Source organism: Stenella coeruleoalba (assembly GCF_951394435.1).
Source record: "Stenella coeruleoalba genome assembly, chromosome: 16".
NCBI lineage: Eukaryota > Metazoa > Chordata > Mammalia > Artiodactyla > Delphinidae > Stenella > Stenella coeruleoalba.
Window position 1 is genome coordinate 37,806,368 of NC_137162.1, and position 22,644 is coordinate 37,829,011.

The 22,644-nt window shown below is 34.2% G+C and overlaps 1 protein-coding gene across 1 annotated transcript in view; it reads right to left on the reverse strand.

Annotated features, from left to right (window-relative positions):
* The window catches only part of PTEN (phosphatase and tensin homolog), a gene marked incomplete at its 5' end in the record, with an annotated part of 89,774 nt that overhangs the window by 22,280 nt on the left and 44,850 nt on the right, over window positions 1-22,644 (reverse strand). Inside the window, 3 exons of the mRNA XM_079900575.1 lie at window positions 7,741-7,979; window positions 9,806-9,849; window positions 16,321-16,365. Of these exons, the coding sequence (XP_079756701.1) occupies window positions 7,741-7,979; window positions 9,806-9,849; window positions 16,321-16,365 (328 nt within the window). The remainder of the gene's footprint in view (window positions 1-7,740; window positions 7,980-9,805; window positions 9,850-16,320; window positions 16,366-22,644) is intronic.

Below are 22,644 nucleotides of genomic sequence, written 5' to 3' on the forward strand. Positions count from 1 at the left end.
CTGAAAGAGTTATAATACATTATAACACAGTCACTTTTTTTTTCCTTTTTAAGTTTCTATTTCTACTTTGGGGATCAAAATAATAAAGAAAAATAATTTGGACAGGAGAACAAAGAACCGTAGAAAGGATACTGGATTTGAGGTTAGGAGATATGGTTTTGAGTTGTTACACAGAGAGATTAAATGACCTAGGACAAAATGATCTTTGCAGATCTGTTTTATCATTTATACTAAAATGGGTCTGAAATAATTGCTAAGGTCCTTCAAGGTATAAAACTCTTAAAATTTTATGAATATACAGATTGGATAACAGGCTTAAATACCATATATTAGTGAAACAGTTTAGCCCAGGAGAATTAATGTGTTGGAAAAAATAAGAATGTTATATTTGGAAGTTTTTTTAAGCCAAAAAAGAGGATAATTATAGCTTACTTTGTTTGTTTGTTTGTTTGTATGCACTTCCATGTTTATTGTAGTTCACAATAGCCAAGATACGGAAACAACGTAAGTGTCCATCGAGAGATGAATGGATAAAAATGTATATATACATACAATGGAATACTACTCAGCCTTGAGAAAAAAGGAAATTCTGCCATTTTCGACACTACCAATGGACCTTGAGGACGTCATGCTAAGTGACATATGTCAGACAGAGAAAGACAAATACTGTACAATATCCCTTATATATGGAATCTTAAAAAACAAAACAAAACCAAAAACTGAACTGGAAAACAGCAGAATGATGGTTACCAAACGCTGGGGGTGGTGAGGGGATGGGAGAGATGATGTTTAAGGGTACATACTTACAGCTAGTAGATAAATAACTTCTGGAGATCTAATATAAAGTACAGGGATTACAGACAACAAAACTACATTATAAACATTAAAAACTTGCCAAAAGACAAGATCTTATGTGTTCCCACCACTAGAAGAAATGATACTTCTGTGGCATAACAGAGGTTAAGGCTACAATGGTAATCATATTGCGATATAAATGTATCAAATAAATATGTTGCACATCTTAAACTTACACACTGTTTCATGTCAATTATATCTCAATAATTAATCAAGGAATAAATTAAAAAATAAAAATGAAGCCTTAAACGGTTTTAAGCCCTACAGTAAAAATGTACCCATTCATAGGTGTGTCCTTATCTCCTTAGATACAATTTTAGACAACAACATTCTTAGTATCCTAATTTCTTTTAAGTTTTAAATGCTTCAGAATTGAAGGCTTCACATAAGACAAAGTTTTGTAACAAATAAATATTTGCAGAGCTGTTCTCAAGTGTCCAGCTATCCTGGCGTGGCATAGCAGAGAGTGCATATGTACTAATTCAAGTGTGTACTCTCAAACACTGCTCTTCCCCTGCCACCCAATAACAACAACAAAAAACAACCAATAAATTGTCATGAGTTTGTCAGGAAAACCAGAAAGAAGTCATAAATACATTTCTTTTCCTGTTACATCTACTTCGTTTGTTTTTCCTTACTTTGTTTTAAATGAAAAGAAAATGAGAAAATTTCATTAGGTTACCATATGGGGAAATTTAGTAAACAGACTAGAAAAAAATAATCTGATTATATATTAGAACATAAATTCATTCCTCAGAGACACTAGAAAATTTCCTCTTCTTGGGATCACTTAGAATAAAGTTAATATTTATTATTTCTAGAAGATAGAAGTCTTCATTAAAGGTAAGCTAATGAACTCACATAGAGAGATCACAATACATAAGAACTTTAATAACTGCTTCGAAAACAAACCCCCCCCAAAAAGAAAATCAAAGCCTCAAAATTTTTTCCTGAGAGTTTAATCAAAGAAAGTAAGTATTAATGCTTACTTTACCTGCTACCATTCTAGAAGCAGGAAGACAAGAGAGACAAGAGAGACAAGAGACGAGAGAGAGAGGAGAGATTCTGGGTAAGAAGTTTCTCTCTCTAAATTCAGAAATTTTGGGAATCTTTCCAAAATATACACTTACCCCTACTGGTAGGATGTTTTAATTCTTTATTCATAGTCTGTAATAAATATTGTGAGTTATCTGCTTTAATTCTGAAGCATAAGTACAAATACAGACAGTGTAAGGCATAGATTAGATAGGAAGCAACCCTAGGAGCTTTATTGGGGTGGGAACCATCAACAGTTCATTTTAGAGTAATTTGCCACGTGCTCTTAAAGCAAAAGATCAAATATGCAAAGAAACGATTCCTAGAGAAGTATAACATAATTGCCTTCTTGTAAATTATTGAGTAAGAAAGTCTTCCCTCAAGTAGTTACACCACTCTCAGAAAACTTTTTTTTTTAAATAAGAGGCATCAGTTGTACTTCTCTGCAACATTCAAATCCTGAAGTATTATTTGGGTATTTTACTAACACAGCTGCACATCTTATGGTCAGTTGGCACCCACCACTCTGCCATCTAATTTGTACCAAGTCTGCTGAGAAAAATGTCAAGACTCTACCAGGTTAATTTGAGGAGAGTCTCTTCAAAGTCTATAAATCTTCACCAAAAACATGACAACTGGCTCCTCTTTCTTCAAAACAAGAGGGAGGAGGGGAAGGTGGCAGTGGGGGCGGGGGGAGGGGGGGGCAGAGAAGAGAAGGAGGAAGAGAAAGAGGGTGGGGGAGGAGGAGGAGAAACATTCTGCTCCTATAAAAATGTCACCAGAACACAATTTTCTTCAGCTTCTTAGTGTTTCTCCTTAGTTAAAATTAAGGCTACAGCGAAAGAACATTAAAGACATTTCTAATAAAATTAATCCTACACAAACTGATAAAATGTACATATCTCCTATAATAGTGGTTCACAATTACAAAAATGCAAATCTACAAACACAACCTATAATACTGGTAAGATAATAAATCTCTCTAACAGATATTTCAAGAATAAAACTACTTTGGATAGTCAATTATATTTATTATCAGATAACTTATTTCTGTGGAAGAATTCCACAGCTGTATAACAACAGCTCTACCACGCTCAGCTAAGTTTTCTTATGATAAGTTATATTCATTAAAGGTTAAAAAAAATATATATATATATATTTTTTTTTTTTTTCTTTTTTTTTTTGCGGTACGCGGGCCTCTCACTGTTGTGGCCTCTCCCGCTGCAGAGCACAGGCTCCGGACGCGCAGGCTCAGCGGCCATGGCTCACGGGCCCAGCCGCTCCGCGGCATGTGGGATCTTCCCGGACCGGGGCACGAACCCATGTCCCCTGCATCGGCAGGCGGACTCCCAACCACTACGCCACCAGGGAAGCCCTAAAAATATATTATTCTATATATTATTTCACTAGTACTCTTACCATTAGGTAAACATGTGATTTATTTGAAAATTCATAAGACAAATTCCAAAGATTTGAAGGAAGCCTGCAGCATTATATTTTTAACACCAACAAACTCAAGCTATCCTTATTCTACTTAATCAGGGGTCTTTACTGCTCCAGAATCTATTTTTAAATATAAACTGAGGAGCCTTGTCAAAAGAGGCCAATTTCATCATCATTATGTGACCTTTCAGGAGAGCTTGACTCTGTGCAGAGATTAATTCTGAAGAGCTTCAAAACTCTTTTACAATTCCAGGATTTATGGACTTGATATTGTAGAAAGAAGTTCACCAGTGTGTCAGGGGATTCAAATTTTACTCTGAACACCGTCATTAATTGTTTGGATAATCCTGTTCAAAGCACTTCATTTTTCTGGGCCTCAGTTTTATCATCTATAAAATAAGAAATACTCCTGCAAAAAAAAAAAAAAAAAAAAAACCTCATAATCTTATGACTTTTATCTACTCTGTCTCACTTTCTAATGCTGTTTCAACCTATAATGGAAACAACACCATTTAGTAAAATACAGCTTTGTCAACAGCATCTGCCCATAAATGTCTTTTTGCCTTTTAAAATATACACAAGGATAAAGGCAGGAGCACAGTAGGATACTCCTTTAGAGCCTGTGAATAATTCATCCAAAAAATAGTCTAGGTATATTAATTAATCATGAGCTAATAAAATAAGCACAGCAGATCTTAATGATTTACTTTGACTTCAAGATGCTAAAGTGATCAATTTTGGCCAAATTACATAACTCTGAGTTTAATGTCATGTAACAGCTAAACATAATTTTACTGAGTACATCCTTAGTAGTACATACAGAACTCCATTTTCTATTAACCCATCACCTTTCACTTGGGTGAGATTCTAACCTATGAGAGGACAGAGAATATGCTGTGCCTGGAACAGTTCTGCTGATGATGTAGCTACTATTATTCTACCACATGACACTACAGGCTTTGCATTTTATTTTCATAAATACTTCTCTTGCTATCTTTTCACTCTGGCCTCTGTTTCACAACAATATCCCATGGGGCTTGCCATTTCATCAAATCTCCTCTCCTCTCCTCCACAGAGAAACAGAACGGACAATTGTATTACCAGATTGTGATGACTACAATATCTTGCCATTGAAAATTAAAATATGGCCTCATTTTTCATTATGTAGACATCTCTTGAATCTAACTTAAACAGAAAACAGAGAAAATAAAATACAATAAAGTTGAAGTATCCTTAGGTTTTACTTTTTCCTTGAACACGATGGGACAGAATATCCCAAGTGCTTCCTATATGGCTAGTTCTCACTATCAGAAGCATTCAGCCAACTATCCTGAAGAAGCACCCACGTCAGACAGAGTATATATTCACATATGCGGGGGTGGGTGGGTATAAGAGAGTAAGAGGGAGGGAAGTATGACGGGAGTGGGAGGTGTGTGTAAGAACACGTGAGAGCACAGCTTAGTTACAAAGGCTGGACCATTACAAATACCTTATTTGCCCCCCCAACTCAAAATTCTTGATTAAAGTAACCTACAAGGATACTGTAATGCCAAACAAACAAAAAAGTCACAGTGAACATGGTGAAGGCAAATATCTTAGAAATGGTCAAACATACTTGTAGTTTGCAACAGAAAAGTAAGACTGTTGTAGTATCTCTATCAAACAGTTTTATCCATTCCAAAAAAACAGACATTTTTTTCTAAAACTATGAAGCAGGTCATGAAAGGACTGGAGATACCACTTCTCTTCAGCATATGAAATCTCAGTTTAGCCAGCTACTAGTTTTCATCAAATACATGCATGGTGACACAAACAATAATTCCTATTTTGGAGTCCTTTTTGGAAACTTCAGCAGACAGTAACATTTTCAAAACGGTGAAGTTTCTCTGCCCAAAAAAAGTCCCCTGAAGAAATCTCAGTATTCTGTAGACAGAGTACACCTTAATGCCTGGCAAAACATCTGGTTTTGCTGCTTTGGTAAAGAGAGAAGTTCTACACGTCACTGTGACTCCATGCTTTGTTCACCAGTATGCACTGGTGTGTAAGACTCTACCATGAATCCCGAGAGAAAGCTTAGCTATTGTTGTAAAAGTATTCTATGACTTCATGAGAGCCAAGTCTTGAATCACAGACTATACAAGAGGATTTGTCATGAAAAAATCTACTGTTGTGAAAGTTGCCAAATTCAGGAAAGCCAAGACTTTCAATCAAGGACTTAAGAGGTTTTGTCAAGAAGTGGGAGCAACTATGCAATTCTTTGCTACACATAAGTTCACTTGCTTTAGGAAGACAAATTCTATAGCTAGAATTTTACCTGCATAAAATACAAACTCATTAACACAGTTTAACTCTTCAATATTAAAACTAAAATGTGGAGTCATAATTTTTTCCTTCAAACACAGCATTATGCCAGAATCTTGCCAAAAAATGATCTCAATAACTAGAAGGCAAAGAAAATGATGCAACATGAATTAATCTGAAGAGTCTTATAAGAATTCTTATTTCTTGACACAAGCCTACTTTCATCTGGCAAAAAATAAAAAAATCTACAGAGTCCATTTGCTCTTTCATTCTTTCATGAGATGGGGAAACAAAGTCAAAACTAATTAGATATCAAAAATGACATAAAAGTTGCCAAGTCAAAGACAATGGCATAGTTTCAATGTGTTCTTTAAAAGCTAAATAATAGTAGCCCTTTCAGGAAAATTTACTACTGAGCAGAACTAAAACTTAATTTTGGTTAATTTGTACCACTTGGATTTATTCAGCAGTCTCAAGTAGTGGCCACTGCCTGGCATAAAAAAAGAAAATGAGACATTATTCTTAAAGTATTTTTTACATTCTTTGTTAAAAAAAAATAATTTTCAGTGCAATTAAATACTATAAGCAAAATTTTATGCTCATGTACATGATGCACATTTTTTGTGGGAGAATAGAGTTTTCATCATATTTTTAAAAGGTATATAACATAAACAGTTTAAGAGCCCCTAACTTAAAGCTACTTCTGGCTGAACATTATACAACTTTTCTGTTTTTATTTTAAATTCTTTTTACCTGATTTCTTTTTGATTGCCAAAATATCTGCTGCTCATCAACCCTGTTTTAAATTTCTACCACTGCTCCTGTGACTGTATTTTAATTTGAGCCATCTCTCTAGGTTTTCTTCTCATTCAGTCTCTTTTCCCTGTGCTGCCCTATGTTTATTCACTTAAGTACAGAAAAATTTACCTTCTATATTTTTAATCAGTAAAAGCAATTGTTTCCCTCTAAATGAAGAAAGGATGAACCAAAGAAAACATCTCAGTCCTCTGCTCTGGAATTCATTCTAGTGCTATCATCCCAGGGTGCACACAGTATACAGAAATGTATGGCAAGTTAGTATAATCAACACTCACCAAAATCATGCATTAACAATAAGATTCAATTCTGTAAACTGTCACCAATAAACAGTGCTTTGGCATCCTTAGATATAATTCAAAAATGTAACAACGACAAGTAAAACAAGAAATGAGGAAGGAGTAAAGGAACCAGGAATCAATGCCATTAGCCAGCTGAAAATGATGGCTATGATCACTTATGTTTCTGTTTTGAAGTTAAATTAAAAAGAAATTAGCTTAAACTGTAAGAGAACCTTCCTCATTGAGAAAATTATTAAAACTAGAATAAATTTTTCATATAAAATTAGGATGTCTTCCTCAATAGAGGTCTCTAAATGAGTTTTTCCATCTATCTGAAGTAGTTTGGTTTTTTTTCTTTCTTGGAGACAGAAATGTACAAAGTCCATTTGTAAGAAATGTAAACATGTTTTGCCATACTTAGTATCCAAAGAAATAAATCCCTTGAAAATCACTGTAAAAAATTCTCCCAAGAGTTCATTTTTTGCTTTCAAATGTACTACACAAATTAAATTTGTCAATGATTTTCAGCATAGTCTTTAGTCTTCTGAATAAGAGAAGAACCCTTGATTAATCTTAATTATAACCACACTTATGAGTATTCAAATCAAAGAATAATCTCTATGTATTTTAAAAGTAAAGATCACACTTTACTAGGTAATGGCATCCAAATTATTATCCAAAGACATTTTATTTTCAAGCAAGCTTCAGGAGTATCAAGCTTACTTTTGATCAATGTGCTGCTTTTTTAAATGCTTTGTAAAGATTTCATGATACCAAATATGCAATCCAGTTAATGGGTAAGATTTGCTAGCATGACATGAAAATGCTAGAATGAACAGAAAAATTGAATGAATCTGTCATTTGCTCATGTGAAAGTTAAGGTAGTATACTAATTTAAATGTTTAGAGGAAAGAAAATAAGGGTTAACAACTATCTTTTTAAAAATTTATTTTCCAATAAATTCTCAGATCTAGGAAGAATAAAGAAAAACACATCAAATATAACTTACCTTTTTGTCTCTGGTCCTTACTTCCCCATAGAAATCTAGGGCCTCTTGTGCCTTTAAAAATTTGCCCCGATGTAACAAATATGCGCAAATCATTACACCAGTTCGTCCCTTTCCAGCTTTACAGTGAATTGCTGCTACATGATTGTCATCTTCACTTAGCCATTGGTCAAGATCTTCACAAAAGGGTTTGATAAGTTCTAGCTGTGGTGGATTATGGTCTTCGAAAGGATACTGTGCAACTGTGGTAAAAAGATAACCTCAAATAAGAAAAAAATCTCTCCTGAATTGCTTATTAAAAGTAGGTTAACTTTAGAAATGTTGCATATAAACTTAACAGAGTTCTTCAAGAAAAACTGAACTCCAGAGGAAAATAATTTGTCTCATAATTTTCTAATTTTTGAATAGAAAATAGTCTCTCAACTCAAATTTATTCATTAGACAGGGAAACCAGGTATTATTTTCCTCACTTTATGAAGGAGGAAACTTTGCAATAGAGTAGCAAAGAAGTATCAGAGGTCACAACATATCAGAGGTGGAGGTAAACTCAAAATTAAATGTCACAGGAGCCTCTTATCAGGGCTCTCAATACATTTTCTAACAAAAGGAATTGTAACACTTATAATATTGCATAATCACAAAACATATATTCCAAAGAAAGTACAGATCACTAACAAATCAACAATGGAAAAGACTGCATTTTACACTTCATATAATAAAAACGTCAAACATGTTATTTTAAAGATGGTCTTGCAAATGTTAGTGTTGTATACACATGACTTTAAAGACATTTACAAAAGAAATTGAGAAAAAAAAAACCCAAGCTATAAAATGTATACAACTGTAGTAAAGTTTATCAAGCGAAGTTTCAGGTCTTTTCACATGAGTTATAAGAACTCAAAACTTCTCTGTTCCCTATAGTTAGAGTTGAGGTTTTTAAAAAATTTTTTCTAGAAATAGGACTTTAAATATATCACTACTAAATTTTATCTTATTGGTTCCACTCTATTAAGATTCTTAAAAATGCCGACTAACATTCAATGTACCTATCTTCTGTGTTATCTAAATATGTGAAAAGTATGTCCTTTATATCTTCAACCAAGTCATTCATAATGGGGTACAAGATATACTCAATTAAGCCTTTGGTGGGACAGAACAGCTCTTCAAGTAGACAATGACTACCATTACAGGGAATCATCAGGACAGCTTTTACTTAGTCATCTGCCCAGCTGTACCATCATTCCATCTTCATTTCCCCAGTGGCATACAAAAACATCCAGAAAAACCTGTTAAAGCTAGATAAACCTCGAGTAAAACACTCTTTGACCAGTAAGCAGTAGCCTAAATCCACTAAAAATGAAACATTCTTAGTAAATCTATCCTGGCTCTCACAGCCATTAGCACTTCTGAATTCTCAAACCAACTGTTTGAAAGTCCATTCTAAACATTTAGGAGGGATCAATGGCAAATATATCAATCTGTCAAGGCACCCACTTTCTCTTTTTGACTATCACGGCAGCATCTTGCCAAGCTTCTCAACTCTTCAGGTCTCTCATGGTTCAAAGCGTTCCACAAATAAAAATGAAAGTTTCTGTGGGCTCTGAGATAGAATTTACTACACCTGGAGAAGAACACATTTAAATCAACTCCTGCTCTCATCTATCAGGCTCCTCTTATCCATATTTCATTATACCCTTTTCCACCACGCAGGTCATATTCCTCGATAGGAGTTAAGTTGTTCTTCTTTCTCCCTGTAATCTCTTACTGTTACACCAAGTGCATCAAACTGTAGGAATAACCCTCTCTTTATTCTACTGTTAGTCTAGGAATTTCTCCTAATTCTCAGTCTATTCTACAATTTAGTCTTCCTAGTACTACTGGCAGGTTTATATGATACTTGTTTCCAAAAACACAATAGCAAAATTAAATTTATTTTTCAAATTTTCTAAGACCATCTTTAAGATAAATATATCACTTAATAATTGAGATTATTCATTATTGGTATGACAGTAAGATTTAGACTGTTGGCTTCAAGTTATCAAACATAATACAGTGTATTTATGCCTACCTCTGCAGTTAAATTTGGCGGTATCATAATGTCTTTCAGCACATCTAAAAGAAAAGTTTAAATGTGATATAAAATTATCTTTTGCACTTGAGAAAAAAAAGTATATTAGTAGCAAACATTTTCTGAACCTTTATAATGTACCAAGCATTATGTTAAATGTCTTACATTAACTATTGCTTTTAATCTTAAGACTCCTGTGAAGTAGGTACTGTTATTATCCACATTTTACAATTAAGGAAATCAAGGCTGAAAATGTTAAGTATATACAATCAGAGCTTATACGTTTGCTTACAAAACTTATAATGCCACTAATATACAACATTGCAAATTCACTTGCATCTATACCTTCACATTCCTTTTGTGAAAATTATATATGCTAATGGTCTTTATTTTTGATTTCACAAGATATGTGTAAACAACTAACTAGCTTCAATTTTATCTCTGCCTTATAATTGAGCATATACAGTTTTCTCAAACTATTACTACAAAAGATGTATGTTAAAAACAGTAAAATTATAAGGGCAAAGGAAAAGTAAAGAATAACTGAATAATGCTAACCTACTCAGACACAACACTTACTACATCTTTTAACCAGATCTTTCTCTCTTTAGAGAAGCCAAAGGTCATCTTTTTCAATAATCTCTCAGGTTATAAGTTTTAATTAAAGTCTGAGAGTAATGAAAGACTAGTAAGTAAAATCAATATAGAATAGAAAAAAGTAACGTTGACTTAGCATTACTTACAGCATGCTAAAATTTGTCTTTTTAATAGTAGTCACGTTTGTTATCATGCACTGGCTGACTCATGATTAATAGGCCATGTTTATAGACATTAATAGGCTCAGAAAGGGATTCCATACATTAGCTTGTGGTCAGCAGCATTCTGGTACGTTCAACTACTAACCAAACCAGATATTTAAAAAATTATTTAAAATAAAAACTTAGCATTTTAAAACAAATAAAGGTCCATAGCCTCTGAATCTACCATTCCAAAATCCCCAAATTTTGAAGCATCTGAAACTTTCTCTTAACTGTATGGCAAACTCAACTGCAGCAGAACTTGATCTGAGTTTATGAGAATGTGTACTCCTTAATTAATAGGAATACACTTACAGCAAAGAGTGAAACATTTTATCCTAGGTACTGTTCCAAATCCCACTGGGGTGTTATACAATACAAAATATATGCTTCCATGTTACCTTTCTAAAAACTGAAAAATTCTGAATGCTGAAACACAGCTAGTCCAAAGAATTTCACATAAGAGGTTATGGACCTGTGCTTTACATTTAGAAATCCTGAAATATCTGTAGAGTTCATCTATTTTAAACAATTTTTAAACTCAAATCCACATGAAGGGTGGGAATTCCCTGGTGCTCTCACTGCCGAGGACCTGGGTTCAATCCCTGGTCAGGGAACTAAGGTCCAACAAGCCAGGTGGTGCAGCAAAAATAAAAAAAAATCCGCATGAAGGTTGAACTAATTATAAGCAAACTGCAACCCACTAATTTCTAACTGGTCAGACCTGAAACAAATCAGCTTCTCATAATATTGCTGAAAACAAAGCTTTTCCATTTTAGCATACTATAATTTAGTATATTGAGTTTTGCTAGAAAGAAAATTTATTTAACAATGACATATGCACATATATGCATCCTTGCTAAATAATTTCATACTCGCTTTTATTAAAAAAAAAAATGACAGGCAGAAAGAAGAGAACTGACCAAGAAAATAGTAACGTTTTACACTTTCTTTGGTACAGGTTAAAGAGGAGTATGGTCAATAGAGAAGAATCCTTAATGGAATATTTTATAAGGAATCATGTAAAATAGGGCTTACGAGGTGAGGGGAGAGGTATATACCAGGAAACAATTCTAAGAAACTGGTCTCATAAGAGCACAATAAAAAATAAACATTTTGAGTTTCATACAGCTTCAGTTATCTAAAATTCCTGTACATTTTTAGCAGCTCAAAATGTTTGGCTTGATAAACACTGCTGATAACTGCCTTCATACACTGATTCTCAAATATTATTAAGAGGAAAAAAATGGAGGGAAAGTGAAAATAATGAGCTATTAAATGTCTATTAGATGTGCATACCTTACAAAGTTTCCATGTTGTTAAATTCATCCTCACAATCATTTAACAGTTAATACTGTCTCCATTTTATGTATGAGAAAGCTAAAATCTAGAAGAGCATTACAAAACTGGCCCCAAACCACGATATGTAAATGGAAGAGCCCAGCACCTCTGATTACAAAAGTCAAACTTTTTTCAGTATTGTTCCATACTCCACGCATAATAAAAAATATAGAAGTTTAAAAAACAAAACAATAACAAATTTTAGTCAAAGTCAGCATTCCAACAAGAGCATTATTTGGCATAAAAGAACCAACAAATAGTGATAATGAAAACATGAAAAAATTGTGAAAATATCTACAGGTATGGATAGGGAGTATGTGAAAACATATACTGCGCCTGGTAGTGATAAAAGTGATCTGGGGAGTGGTTGGTCGGGTAAGAAAGAAGACTCTCTTAATTAAAACCTTCTCTGATGGGGCTTCCCTGGTGGCACAGTGGTTGAGAGTCTGCCTGCCAATGCCGGGGACACGGGTTCGTGCCCCAGTCCAGGAAGATCCCACATGCCGTGGAGCGGTGGGGACCGTGAGCCATGGCTGCTGAGCCTGCGCGTCCAGAGCCTGTGCTCCGCAACGGGAAAAAGACTCTCTTAATTAAAACCTTCTCTGATGGGGCTTCCCTGGTGATGCAGTGGTTAAGAACCTGTCTGCTAATGCAGGGGACACAGGTTTGATCCCTGGTCCAGGAAGATCCCACATGCTGTGGAGCAGCTAAGCCCAGGCGCCACAACTGCTGAGCCTGTGCTCTGGAGCCCACGAGCCACAACTACTGAGCCTGTGCGCCACAACTGCTGAAGCCCTCATGCCTGGAGCCTGTGCTCTGCAGCAGGAGAGGCCACGGCAATGAGAGGCCTGTGCACCGCAACGAAGAGTAGGCCCCGCTCGCCGCAACTAGAGAAAGCCCACGCACAGCAACGAAAACCCAACGCAGCCAAAAATAAATAAACTGTAAAAATTTAAAAAAACAAAACACAAACTTTCTCTGATAACTGCACACACATACACACACACACAGAGTCCCTAGTAAATTTATGGTATATTAGTGATAAGACAAGTCTTTCAACAAACCAAAATTAAAGATACATGAATGGTAAATGGGATCTGACTAAGACAAGTGTATTTATACTTCCTTATAACTAGAACTCAAAAGATATCTTTTTTTAAATCATCACCTCATATTGGCTTATATAAGACAAGAGAAATAAAGATGCACTGAAAGAGAGCTTTTATGAAGCAGTAGACAGAAAGTGAAGAAAGGGATAAGATTAATAGGAAATGCTTCCAGAGAAATGAGACTCGTCATAGAATCAGCTAGGCATGTAGGTCTCTTCTTTACTCTCTTCCATGGAGCTATCCCTATCTTACAAAATAAAACTTAATAGATAAAAATTAACAACAGCTGAAGGTTTACCACAAATTGATGCATAGCTGTATGTCAAATAGAATATACCATGAAATATAGTCAACCTTTTAAAAATTAGTATCCAGTGAACATTTAACTTCCTCAAAGGCAAGAACTATAGTATATCTTTATACCCTATCTCCCCCCTCCTCCCCTTACCCCCACCAGAAGACAGATTACAGAGGAAAATACAAAAATGAAGTACACACACTTGCATAAAACGAACTGATTAATGTACTAAGTAATTCACCAAGTATACCTGAATTTGGTTAATGATATGAGGCTAATTTTGTCCTTTCTTAAAATAACTTACTGAATGCCTGATAATAGAGATATAAAGTTACAGTCAATTATTAGAAAGTCCACATTAAGAACTCTTCTTCACCCACATATGTCATATTTGCCATAAAAAGTTTAATATACTATTAAATACAGGTATGTCAAGTGCAAATATTTTAAGATCTTTCCATTTACATATGTTTGCAAAGACATACATCACATCTAATTAATATCCTAAAAATAAAAGAAACAAAATAGAAACATCTGCTACTTATCAGACTCACTTACCCAGAGCCAGAAATATAAACAGAGGTAGAAAAGTAAAGAAGACTGAAAAGTGACATCAGAAATCAAACCATGCTACAACTTGGTAGTTCTAGAAACTTCTGAAGAAAGTAAAATTTGGGGTGATTAAAACAAACAAACAAAAAAACAGAAAGGGAATACTGGCATCAACAGTGGATGGTCTGCTACCATATGTACCTGTGTGACCCTGTTCAACTCACTTAACTTCTCTAGGCCTCAGATTCCCCATCAGTAAAATGAGAAGGTTGGACTAAATGTTCTCTTTCAGGTACTTTCCAGTCTATGATTCCATTAAATGGATGGGGGAATAAGGGAGTTAAAATATGTGCACCAAAAGCCACTCTCAACTAATAATGAGACAGTTCATTAACTTGGGGGTCCGATGTTTGGATATACAAAAACAAATAGGCAATCAACTCTCCAGGCTAGATACCAATGCCAACTTTAACCATAATAACACAAGTGACCCACAATACTGACAGTACAAACCTGAGCCCTAAATTCTAGAAGCAGGAAGCCATTGCATACAGGAATGAAAAGAATTTCCTTTCCTTTCTTTGGATATAATGTTAAACTCAAATAAAGTTTTGAAATAAGGCAGAATCTGTCTTTAGTATCTTTCTATCTTTAGTAGAGAGTCTGGGACTCTCTACATGCCCAGTACTAAGAGTCTAAGCCTGAGGTGACTCATTTAGTGGACTCCAGCTTTTGACAGTTCATGTCCTGTTTGGTTTTTTGTTTGAAACTTAACTTCTGAATCCAGTTGTTCAAAAACTACAAAACTTTGTGGTTTTTATTTTCCTCCACAGAAACACTCTGGCACCTGTAACAAGAGTTTATGTAGGAGAGGTTAATCCAGAAAAGAGAAAGATACTCGCACAGATCATTTGTTAAGTTGGAATCCACCTAAACTTAAGTTTCTACAGCACCTTTTACTTTCTTTCATCTTACTTATTACCACTACACCGTACACACACACACACACACCAGAATCTGACCATAATGGATTATCTGCCATATTCTAGACAATATTATTGCCAACAAGCTTCTTACATGCCATTCTCTCTGCCTGCACTGCCATTTCCCCTCCTCCTAAGCCTCAGGTCAACCTCTATGATTCTTTTCACCCCAGCTCAAACATGCCATTCTTTATGAAACCTTCCCTACGGGGTGCAATGCACTATTTTGACTGTTGTCTACACAGCTCTCTTCTATACAAGAGTTACCTCTTCTATAATACTTTGTCTACCTTTCACATTAGACTATAATTACCTGAGGAATGGAACTACATCTTATTCACCTCTGCACTAACAAAATGTTGTAGAATGTCTAACATGTAGCAAGCCCTCAATAAATGTTTGCTTCTTTGTTCATCTGAGGAAATCAGTGACAACTCACTAAGAGATAGAATACTAGTGTCTACTTCACTCTCAGGTCTTCTGAAGTCTTATCAGAGTACAAAGATCACTAAATTAAAGATAAAAAAGCAACATCCCACAAGCCAATAAGGCACAGAGAATCTTTCATTTTTTTGGTGAATATCTGAAAGCCCACTGAACGCAGAAAAAATCCTTGTTCTTACATCTGATAAATAAACTCTACAGAAATTATAACAGTAAATTAGCATACATAACTTTAGATTAAAATTTTTTCCATTGCATAATTTATACATATCACATAGGAAAAATAAAAGCCAGGTAGAAACATAACACATTTTATGCACAATTTGTTTTTTTAATTAGAAAATGGTCAATATTTTGGGAAGGAAAAAATGGTCAAGAGCAAAAATGATAAGATATTTTCTTCACACTTTTCTTTCCTTCTTCTTCTATTTTACACCTCTACTCACAAAGTCAAAAGAAAAAATGAAAGGTTAAAGATAAGGTCAGCTAGCTGAATCAAGAGGCAATCCTTACATCCCTGCCCCCGACAAGAGAAACCACCCAATTCAACAATTTTAGTTAACTTATTTATTTTATATACAGTTAGAGAATATGCTAATAGCTTTTTCAATCAATTGATCTAGAGACACAGAATAAAATTATGTCTACTCTAGAAGCATCCCTCCATGGAAGATGGCATTAATGCTTTAGCAGAAGCTGTGTGTGAATTATACTTCAAGTTACCACATGGTTATGGGCCCAAAGATGGGCTAGATGCCAAGTCATTTAAAGCAGATCAAGTAACATGAATCTGTGCCAACATTGTTTTACCTCATCATTACACTTTCTAAATGACCTAACAATGCTCTCAATCAGACTTCTTGAACTAATTGTTTTAGGAATACAATTCTGTCAAAATATATCTTTACCTCATTCTAACAAGGAAATAACTTTCACTCAATAGTTATTTTAGAAGATATTTGCAAGCATACAAACAAGAAAACATACTTACAGATTGTATATCTTGTAATGGTTTTTATGCTTTGAATCCAAAAACCTTAAAACAAAACAAACAAACAAAAAGCCACCATTAACAAAAATGAGCTAACATTTGAAATTACATTACTACTATTGAGAAAAACCAAAAGACAGATTCTATTTTTCCTAATCTCAAATATCATTTAAGAAAAATAAATAAACTCCAATAAATTGTCTATCCATGGATTTAAACTAGTAATCAGGTCTTTCTTAATTATTACATTACACAGATTTATACAATCTGAAGTAAAGCCATAGCTCTTCATAAAATGAATATTTTCATAATCTCTCTTCAGCCTAACATAATGAGATTGAGTATTAAGAAATAACTTCTTTAAAAAGCAGCATTAGCATTTAGCTCAAGTTTACCTAGCTTATACAGTTTTGTGAGAAATAGTCACATGCAATCAAGAAATCTTAAAGATAATCCTGGAAATTCAGCCATCATTTTCTTTCAAACTAAAAACTTTTGATATTTGAAAGATGCAAGTAATAACTATTAGCTCTGTACAAAGTTTATTAAATATTTTCACATACATATTCTCATTTGATGCTCACAAACATCTGAGAGGTAGGTATCAGAGAAATTACAGGACTTGCCCAAGGTCATACAGCTAATACGTCAAAATAATACATCAAAAGACCAAAGACCTCTCCCCTCAACAATTAGTTAAGAAACTAAACAACTACAATTACAGCCAACACTTACTATATGCCAGGCACTATTTTAAATACTTTATGCATACAAATTTGTTTAATCCTGTAAGGTAGGTAATAGAGGGGTTAGAAAAGTATAAGGCTGAGGAAATAGAATAAATAGAAGAACAAATGGAAAACAGAAGAGAAGATTTTAGAAGATCTAAAGTCTAGGAGATTCAACATATGAATAGGCATCCCAGAGAAAAAAACAGAAAACACAGGAGAAGAAATCCAAGATATAATTCAAGAAAAATACCCAAAACTGAAGGCCATGAATTTCCAAACTGAAAGGGTATAATGAGTATTCAGCAATATTAAAACAGACCCAAATAAAGGCATACATATCTCACTGAAATTTCTGAATGCTGAAGACATAAACATAAGATCCTAGCTGCATGAGAGGAAACATGTTTCATAAAATGAATCTGGAATCCGAATAACATCATCCTTTTTAATGGCAATACCAGCAGCTAGAAAACAACTGGGCAAAACCTTCTGACTTAAAATTATTCCCAGCCTAGAATTCCATACCAAGATAGAGTATAAAACAAGTGTGAATACATATATAATAAAGGCATTTTAAAATAAGCAAAGTCTCAAATAATTTTGCTTTCCACATTATCTCTCTCAGGAAGTTACTACAAGATGTGTTCCACCAAAACAAGGGTGGGAAACCGTGAAAGAAGATGACAAGTTCCAGAAACTGAAGAATCCAACGCATGAGAAGAAAAAGGAGAATCCCCAGAATGAATAGTGAAGGGACATCTCGATTAGACAGTCATACAGCAAGCCTAGAGAACGACTAATCCAGATTAGGGCAGACCGGAAGGTTCCTGGAGAAGATGAAATTGATATAAAAAAAATGTGCTCAAACATATATAGAGATTTATACAACCAGGAGTAAGTTTAGGGATGAATTAAAGTTAAGAATGTAGAAACTAACCGAGAGAGAGAGAGAAAGAGAGAGAGAAAAAAGGAGGGAAGAAGGGATGGAGAGAGGGAGAATTGTAAATCCAGGGAAAACAAAATGTGTAGGAAAAACCAGTTATAATATACTGTATTGCTTAACTATGAATGACATTTATCTAGTCATAATGACATAAAAACCCAATACTGATATAACCAAAATTACAATATACTACTGGAAGAATGGGAGAATGAAAATATGTGGTTGGGTTAAGAGGGAAAGAAAAAAAGAGTCCATAAACTTGAATGTGAAAAATTATGTTACACAGTAATACAAGAAGTACTTATAACTTTATCACTAACTGATATGTCATACTACAGTTGATGAAGATATCAAAATATTATTTACAATCAACACTGCAAAAATTAACAGTCATTAGACCTGCCAACAGATTTGATTTAAATGTGTTAATAACTATTATTATATAAATGTTTTAAAATATTTTATAACAATTATAACCAAAACTAATATAATAGGCACATTTATAATCCTATGAATTTTATTTTATGGATTTAAAATCATTTTAAGAAAGGGTTCATAAGCTTCCCCAAACTGTCAAAAAGGTGCATGGCCTAAGATTAAGAACTCTTGCCACAGGGCATAGTTTGGAAACAAAGGAAAATAACTACCTTTTTTTTTTTTGTGGCAGTGGTTGTTAATAAACCCTATAGAACTATTTGATTTTAGTATTTCATGTGTACAACTTTTTTAAAGTAAATATTTAAGGTATGTGTAACTTTTTATAATTCTTTGCTTTAACCCACTACTTCAACCAACCCAGGACGCACTGATTCTGCTACAGACTTCTACTGAGCTATAAATATATTACAGGAAAAAGTGGTTTGTTACAGACCCTTTCACTCCTGTCTGTTCTACCCTCTTTATCTTCTATATTCCTGTACCTTTTTCTCAATTTTTACTTTTGGACTTTTCTTTAAATTGAGGTAAAAATTTACATACAGTGAAATAGACAGATCTTAGGTGTACAATTCTATAAGTTTTGTAACAACCACTCTAATCAAAATATAGAACACTTCTACCACCCCAGAAAATTCCCTCATGCCCGTTTTCAGTCAAGCCCCACCAAGCTCTCAGGTAGCTACTACTATTACCATATATTAGTTTGGCCTTGTTCTTTAATTTCATGTAATTGTAATCATGTAATATGCATTCTTTTTAAACTGATTTCCTTCACTTAATGTTTTTCGAATTTACCCATGTTGTTACATGTATGGATAGTTCATTCTTTTTATTCTATTATTCCACTGCATGAACATAACACCATTTGTTTATCCATTCTCCTTTGATGGATATCTGGGATGTTTACAGTTTGGGGTTATTATGAATAAAGTGCATAAACATTCTCGTGCAAGTCTTTTGGGGGACATATGCTTTCATTTCCTTGAGTAAATAACAGCTAGGAGTAGAACTCCTGGGTCACAGAGGAGATAGGGTGCGTGCATATTTAACTCTATAAGAAACTACTGAACAGTTTTCAAAAGCAGCTATACCATTCTACAGTCCTACCAACATTTTAAGAGTTCCAGTTGCTCCACAGTCTCATCAATATTTGGTGTTGTCAGCTTTTTAAAATTCTAGTCCTTCATTTGTTTATTAGCCATTTTTACACTTTCTTCTTTGAAATGTCTGTTTTAGTCACTGGCTCATTTCTTCCCCCAAATGGATTATTTGTCTTTTTTATTACTGATTTACAGGAGTCTTTTATATATTCTGGGTATAAGTCCTTTGTCAGTTATTTGCTCCTTGTGTATGACTTGCCTTTTCATTTCCTTAATATTGTGCTTTGAAAATAAACAAATTTAAATTTTGATAAAATCCAATATATCAAATTTTTCTTTTGTTTAGAACTTTGCATCCTCTCTGAGAAATCTTTCCCTACACATAAAGAATTCATAAAGATATTCTCTATGTTTTGTTCTAGAAGCTTTATACATACTTTTAGACTTTTCTCAGTTTCTATTTTAATTTGGTTGGAAATTTAGGTAAATATTATGGGTAATTAGAATAACCAAAACATAGACAAATGATTTGAAGGACAGTGATCATAAAATTTAATAAACAACAACTCATTGCTACCTGCCATATCTTCCACCATAGGTTTCTTCTGAGAGAAAATGAATAAGTAAAAAATGATCTACAAAATACAATTTTCTTACGGAAAGCCTACAATGTAAATGTGAGCAGAGGCGGGGAAAAAGGTATTTTGGAGAATTAACAGTTCATTTTTAGTTCATTCTGAGTCTGGTAACTATGTTTTGAATCTAAATACATAAACCAATACTATATTAATAGGTATGTACACATCCCATTGCCCATCTCCAAGGAATACTATTCACATGTGGCAGCCCTTCGTACACTTCAACTGGAGTCTAAAGGACTGACAGAACACATACCAAAATGATCACAGTGGCTATCCTGGGTTTTCAGGGAAAGATGGAGGCTTTCATGATTTACTTTCAACAATTTACTTCTACAATTTTGTTGTTAAAACATAAGCACATACTACTTTCAAAAGAAAAAAGTTTTCTGTCCTAATGTATTTTCCCAAAAAAGTAAGAACTGATGAAATTATATCACACTATGTTTTACCTCCAAAAAGTGAGCTTCATTAAAAGTCTAGGTTCTTTTAAACAGTATTTTTTAGAGTTTACATAAAATTAATATTTTCATATACTATTTTTAAAGTAGAAAAAACAAGGATCAAAGCTTTTTTCAATGTGATAACAGTCCTCCTTGAGAAATAATTAGTTTTAATGATTCATGCAATTCCTATTTATAAAGACTCATGAGGTTTTTCTTAATTATATTTTCATTCATACTGAGCCTGTCCTGAGGATGTTAAAAAAAAGAAATTATTGGCACACACTGTATGCCAAAATCACAAATCTAACATCAGTGAGAAATAATGTCAACAAAACAGAAACAATTCATTAAAATGCTGGTAACGTGTTATCTCTTTAAATCCCTCCTAGAGGCTCCAGCCATGGAAAGCCTATTCTTCAATTTCATCAGGACACTTCATATGTTACTTTAGCTAGGTGTCTAAAATGTATGTTCAAAGCCAACTTTTATCCTCTTTTAACTTTCAAGTATTATTTATTATGGGCACAACTGCTAAGAATTTCTGCTTCCCAATCCTTTATTTTTCTACATTCCATTCAGGAAGTACTAAAGGCTTCCTAAATAAACAGCCTCATTTGATGCCTTATAACACACATTTAAAAATAAAATCACTTCACTTCTAGAAAAGAAAAGTATCTATTAGGGTAACCTTTCATTAAATTAAACATCCCACAAAATAATACTGATTGACCTAGTAAAATGGAAATACATTAGAGATGGTAAATAGGTGTCAAACTGGTAGTGGCTTGTTGAGGGGTAATGTTAAGGCTATTAAAACAGGTTGGAGACTGGGAAAGAATATCTGCCATTAGTGAGGGAGAGAGAATAAAATAAAAATTTTCACTTTATTTGCCATTTCTAGAGAACATCAATACAAATATATGGGTAAAATTCAGTAAAAAGCAAAATTTGAACATTATAAATTATTATACAGTAGCAAAGTTATTGTAACCAGATTAAAGTTCTATTATGAATAGGCCTTAAATAACTTTGTTCTAAAAATCTTTTTTTATACTGGCATTCAATATAAAGGGGCCATCTCTTAAAATTTTTCTTACAGGAGCATGTATATACTTTTGACCATTAAAGAGTATCTGGTACAGGAGTTTTCCTCTTGTAAATAACTGTAAAACTGGGCAAAATGTATGAGGCACTAAACAAAAGGTAGCATGGGCTTATGATCCCTAGGGAAAAAGAAACATGAGGTTACCCCGTGGCTGCCTTGTTTTCAGGTTGGAGACTCTTTTCTGACACAGCAGAAGGAAGTAGCACAAATGGAACAAAGGTTTCACTGAGGTATACAGGCAGAGATTGGAGTTGGGTGGTAAAGCAGCTAGAGTTTGTGGAAGAGGGTAGCAGAAAAAGGAGGATGAACAGACAGAGGGACTTCGAAGTGTGTATGGAAATTCACCTCAGGGCCTTGGCCATGGGTTGGGCTGCATATGTGCAGAATCTGGAAGCATAATGGAGATGACACCAGAGATAGCACAGCTCTAGGAGAAGGAGTTCTGGTCCAGCCAGAGTGGAGAGACCTCACTGAGGAACTCACGTATTCAGCTGAGAACCCAGAAAGGCCACACGTTAGGAGTAAGGATCATGCCCTGAACAAAAGACAAAACTAAAATCGGCCTGCCTTAACAAAGCAAACCAAACCTGATAATACAAGAAGATTAACCATTAATTTAAATGCCTGACAAAATGAAACTCAGCACCCTTAAATTAACATTCAGACTCCCTACAACATATCACCCACAACATTCATCATACAATTAAAACTTATTAGACATGCAAAGCAGGAAAACATGACCTATGACCAAGGGAAAAAAAGCAGTCAGTGGAAACCAACACCAAGACAAACCAGATGTTAGAATTAGCAGACACGGACTTTGAAGCAGCTATTATAAATATATATGGGAATGTAAAGGAAAATGATTATAGCAAATGAAAAGACAAATCTCAGCAAAGACACAGAGACTATAAAAGACAGAA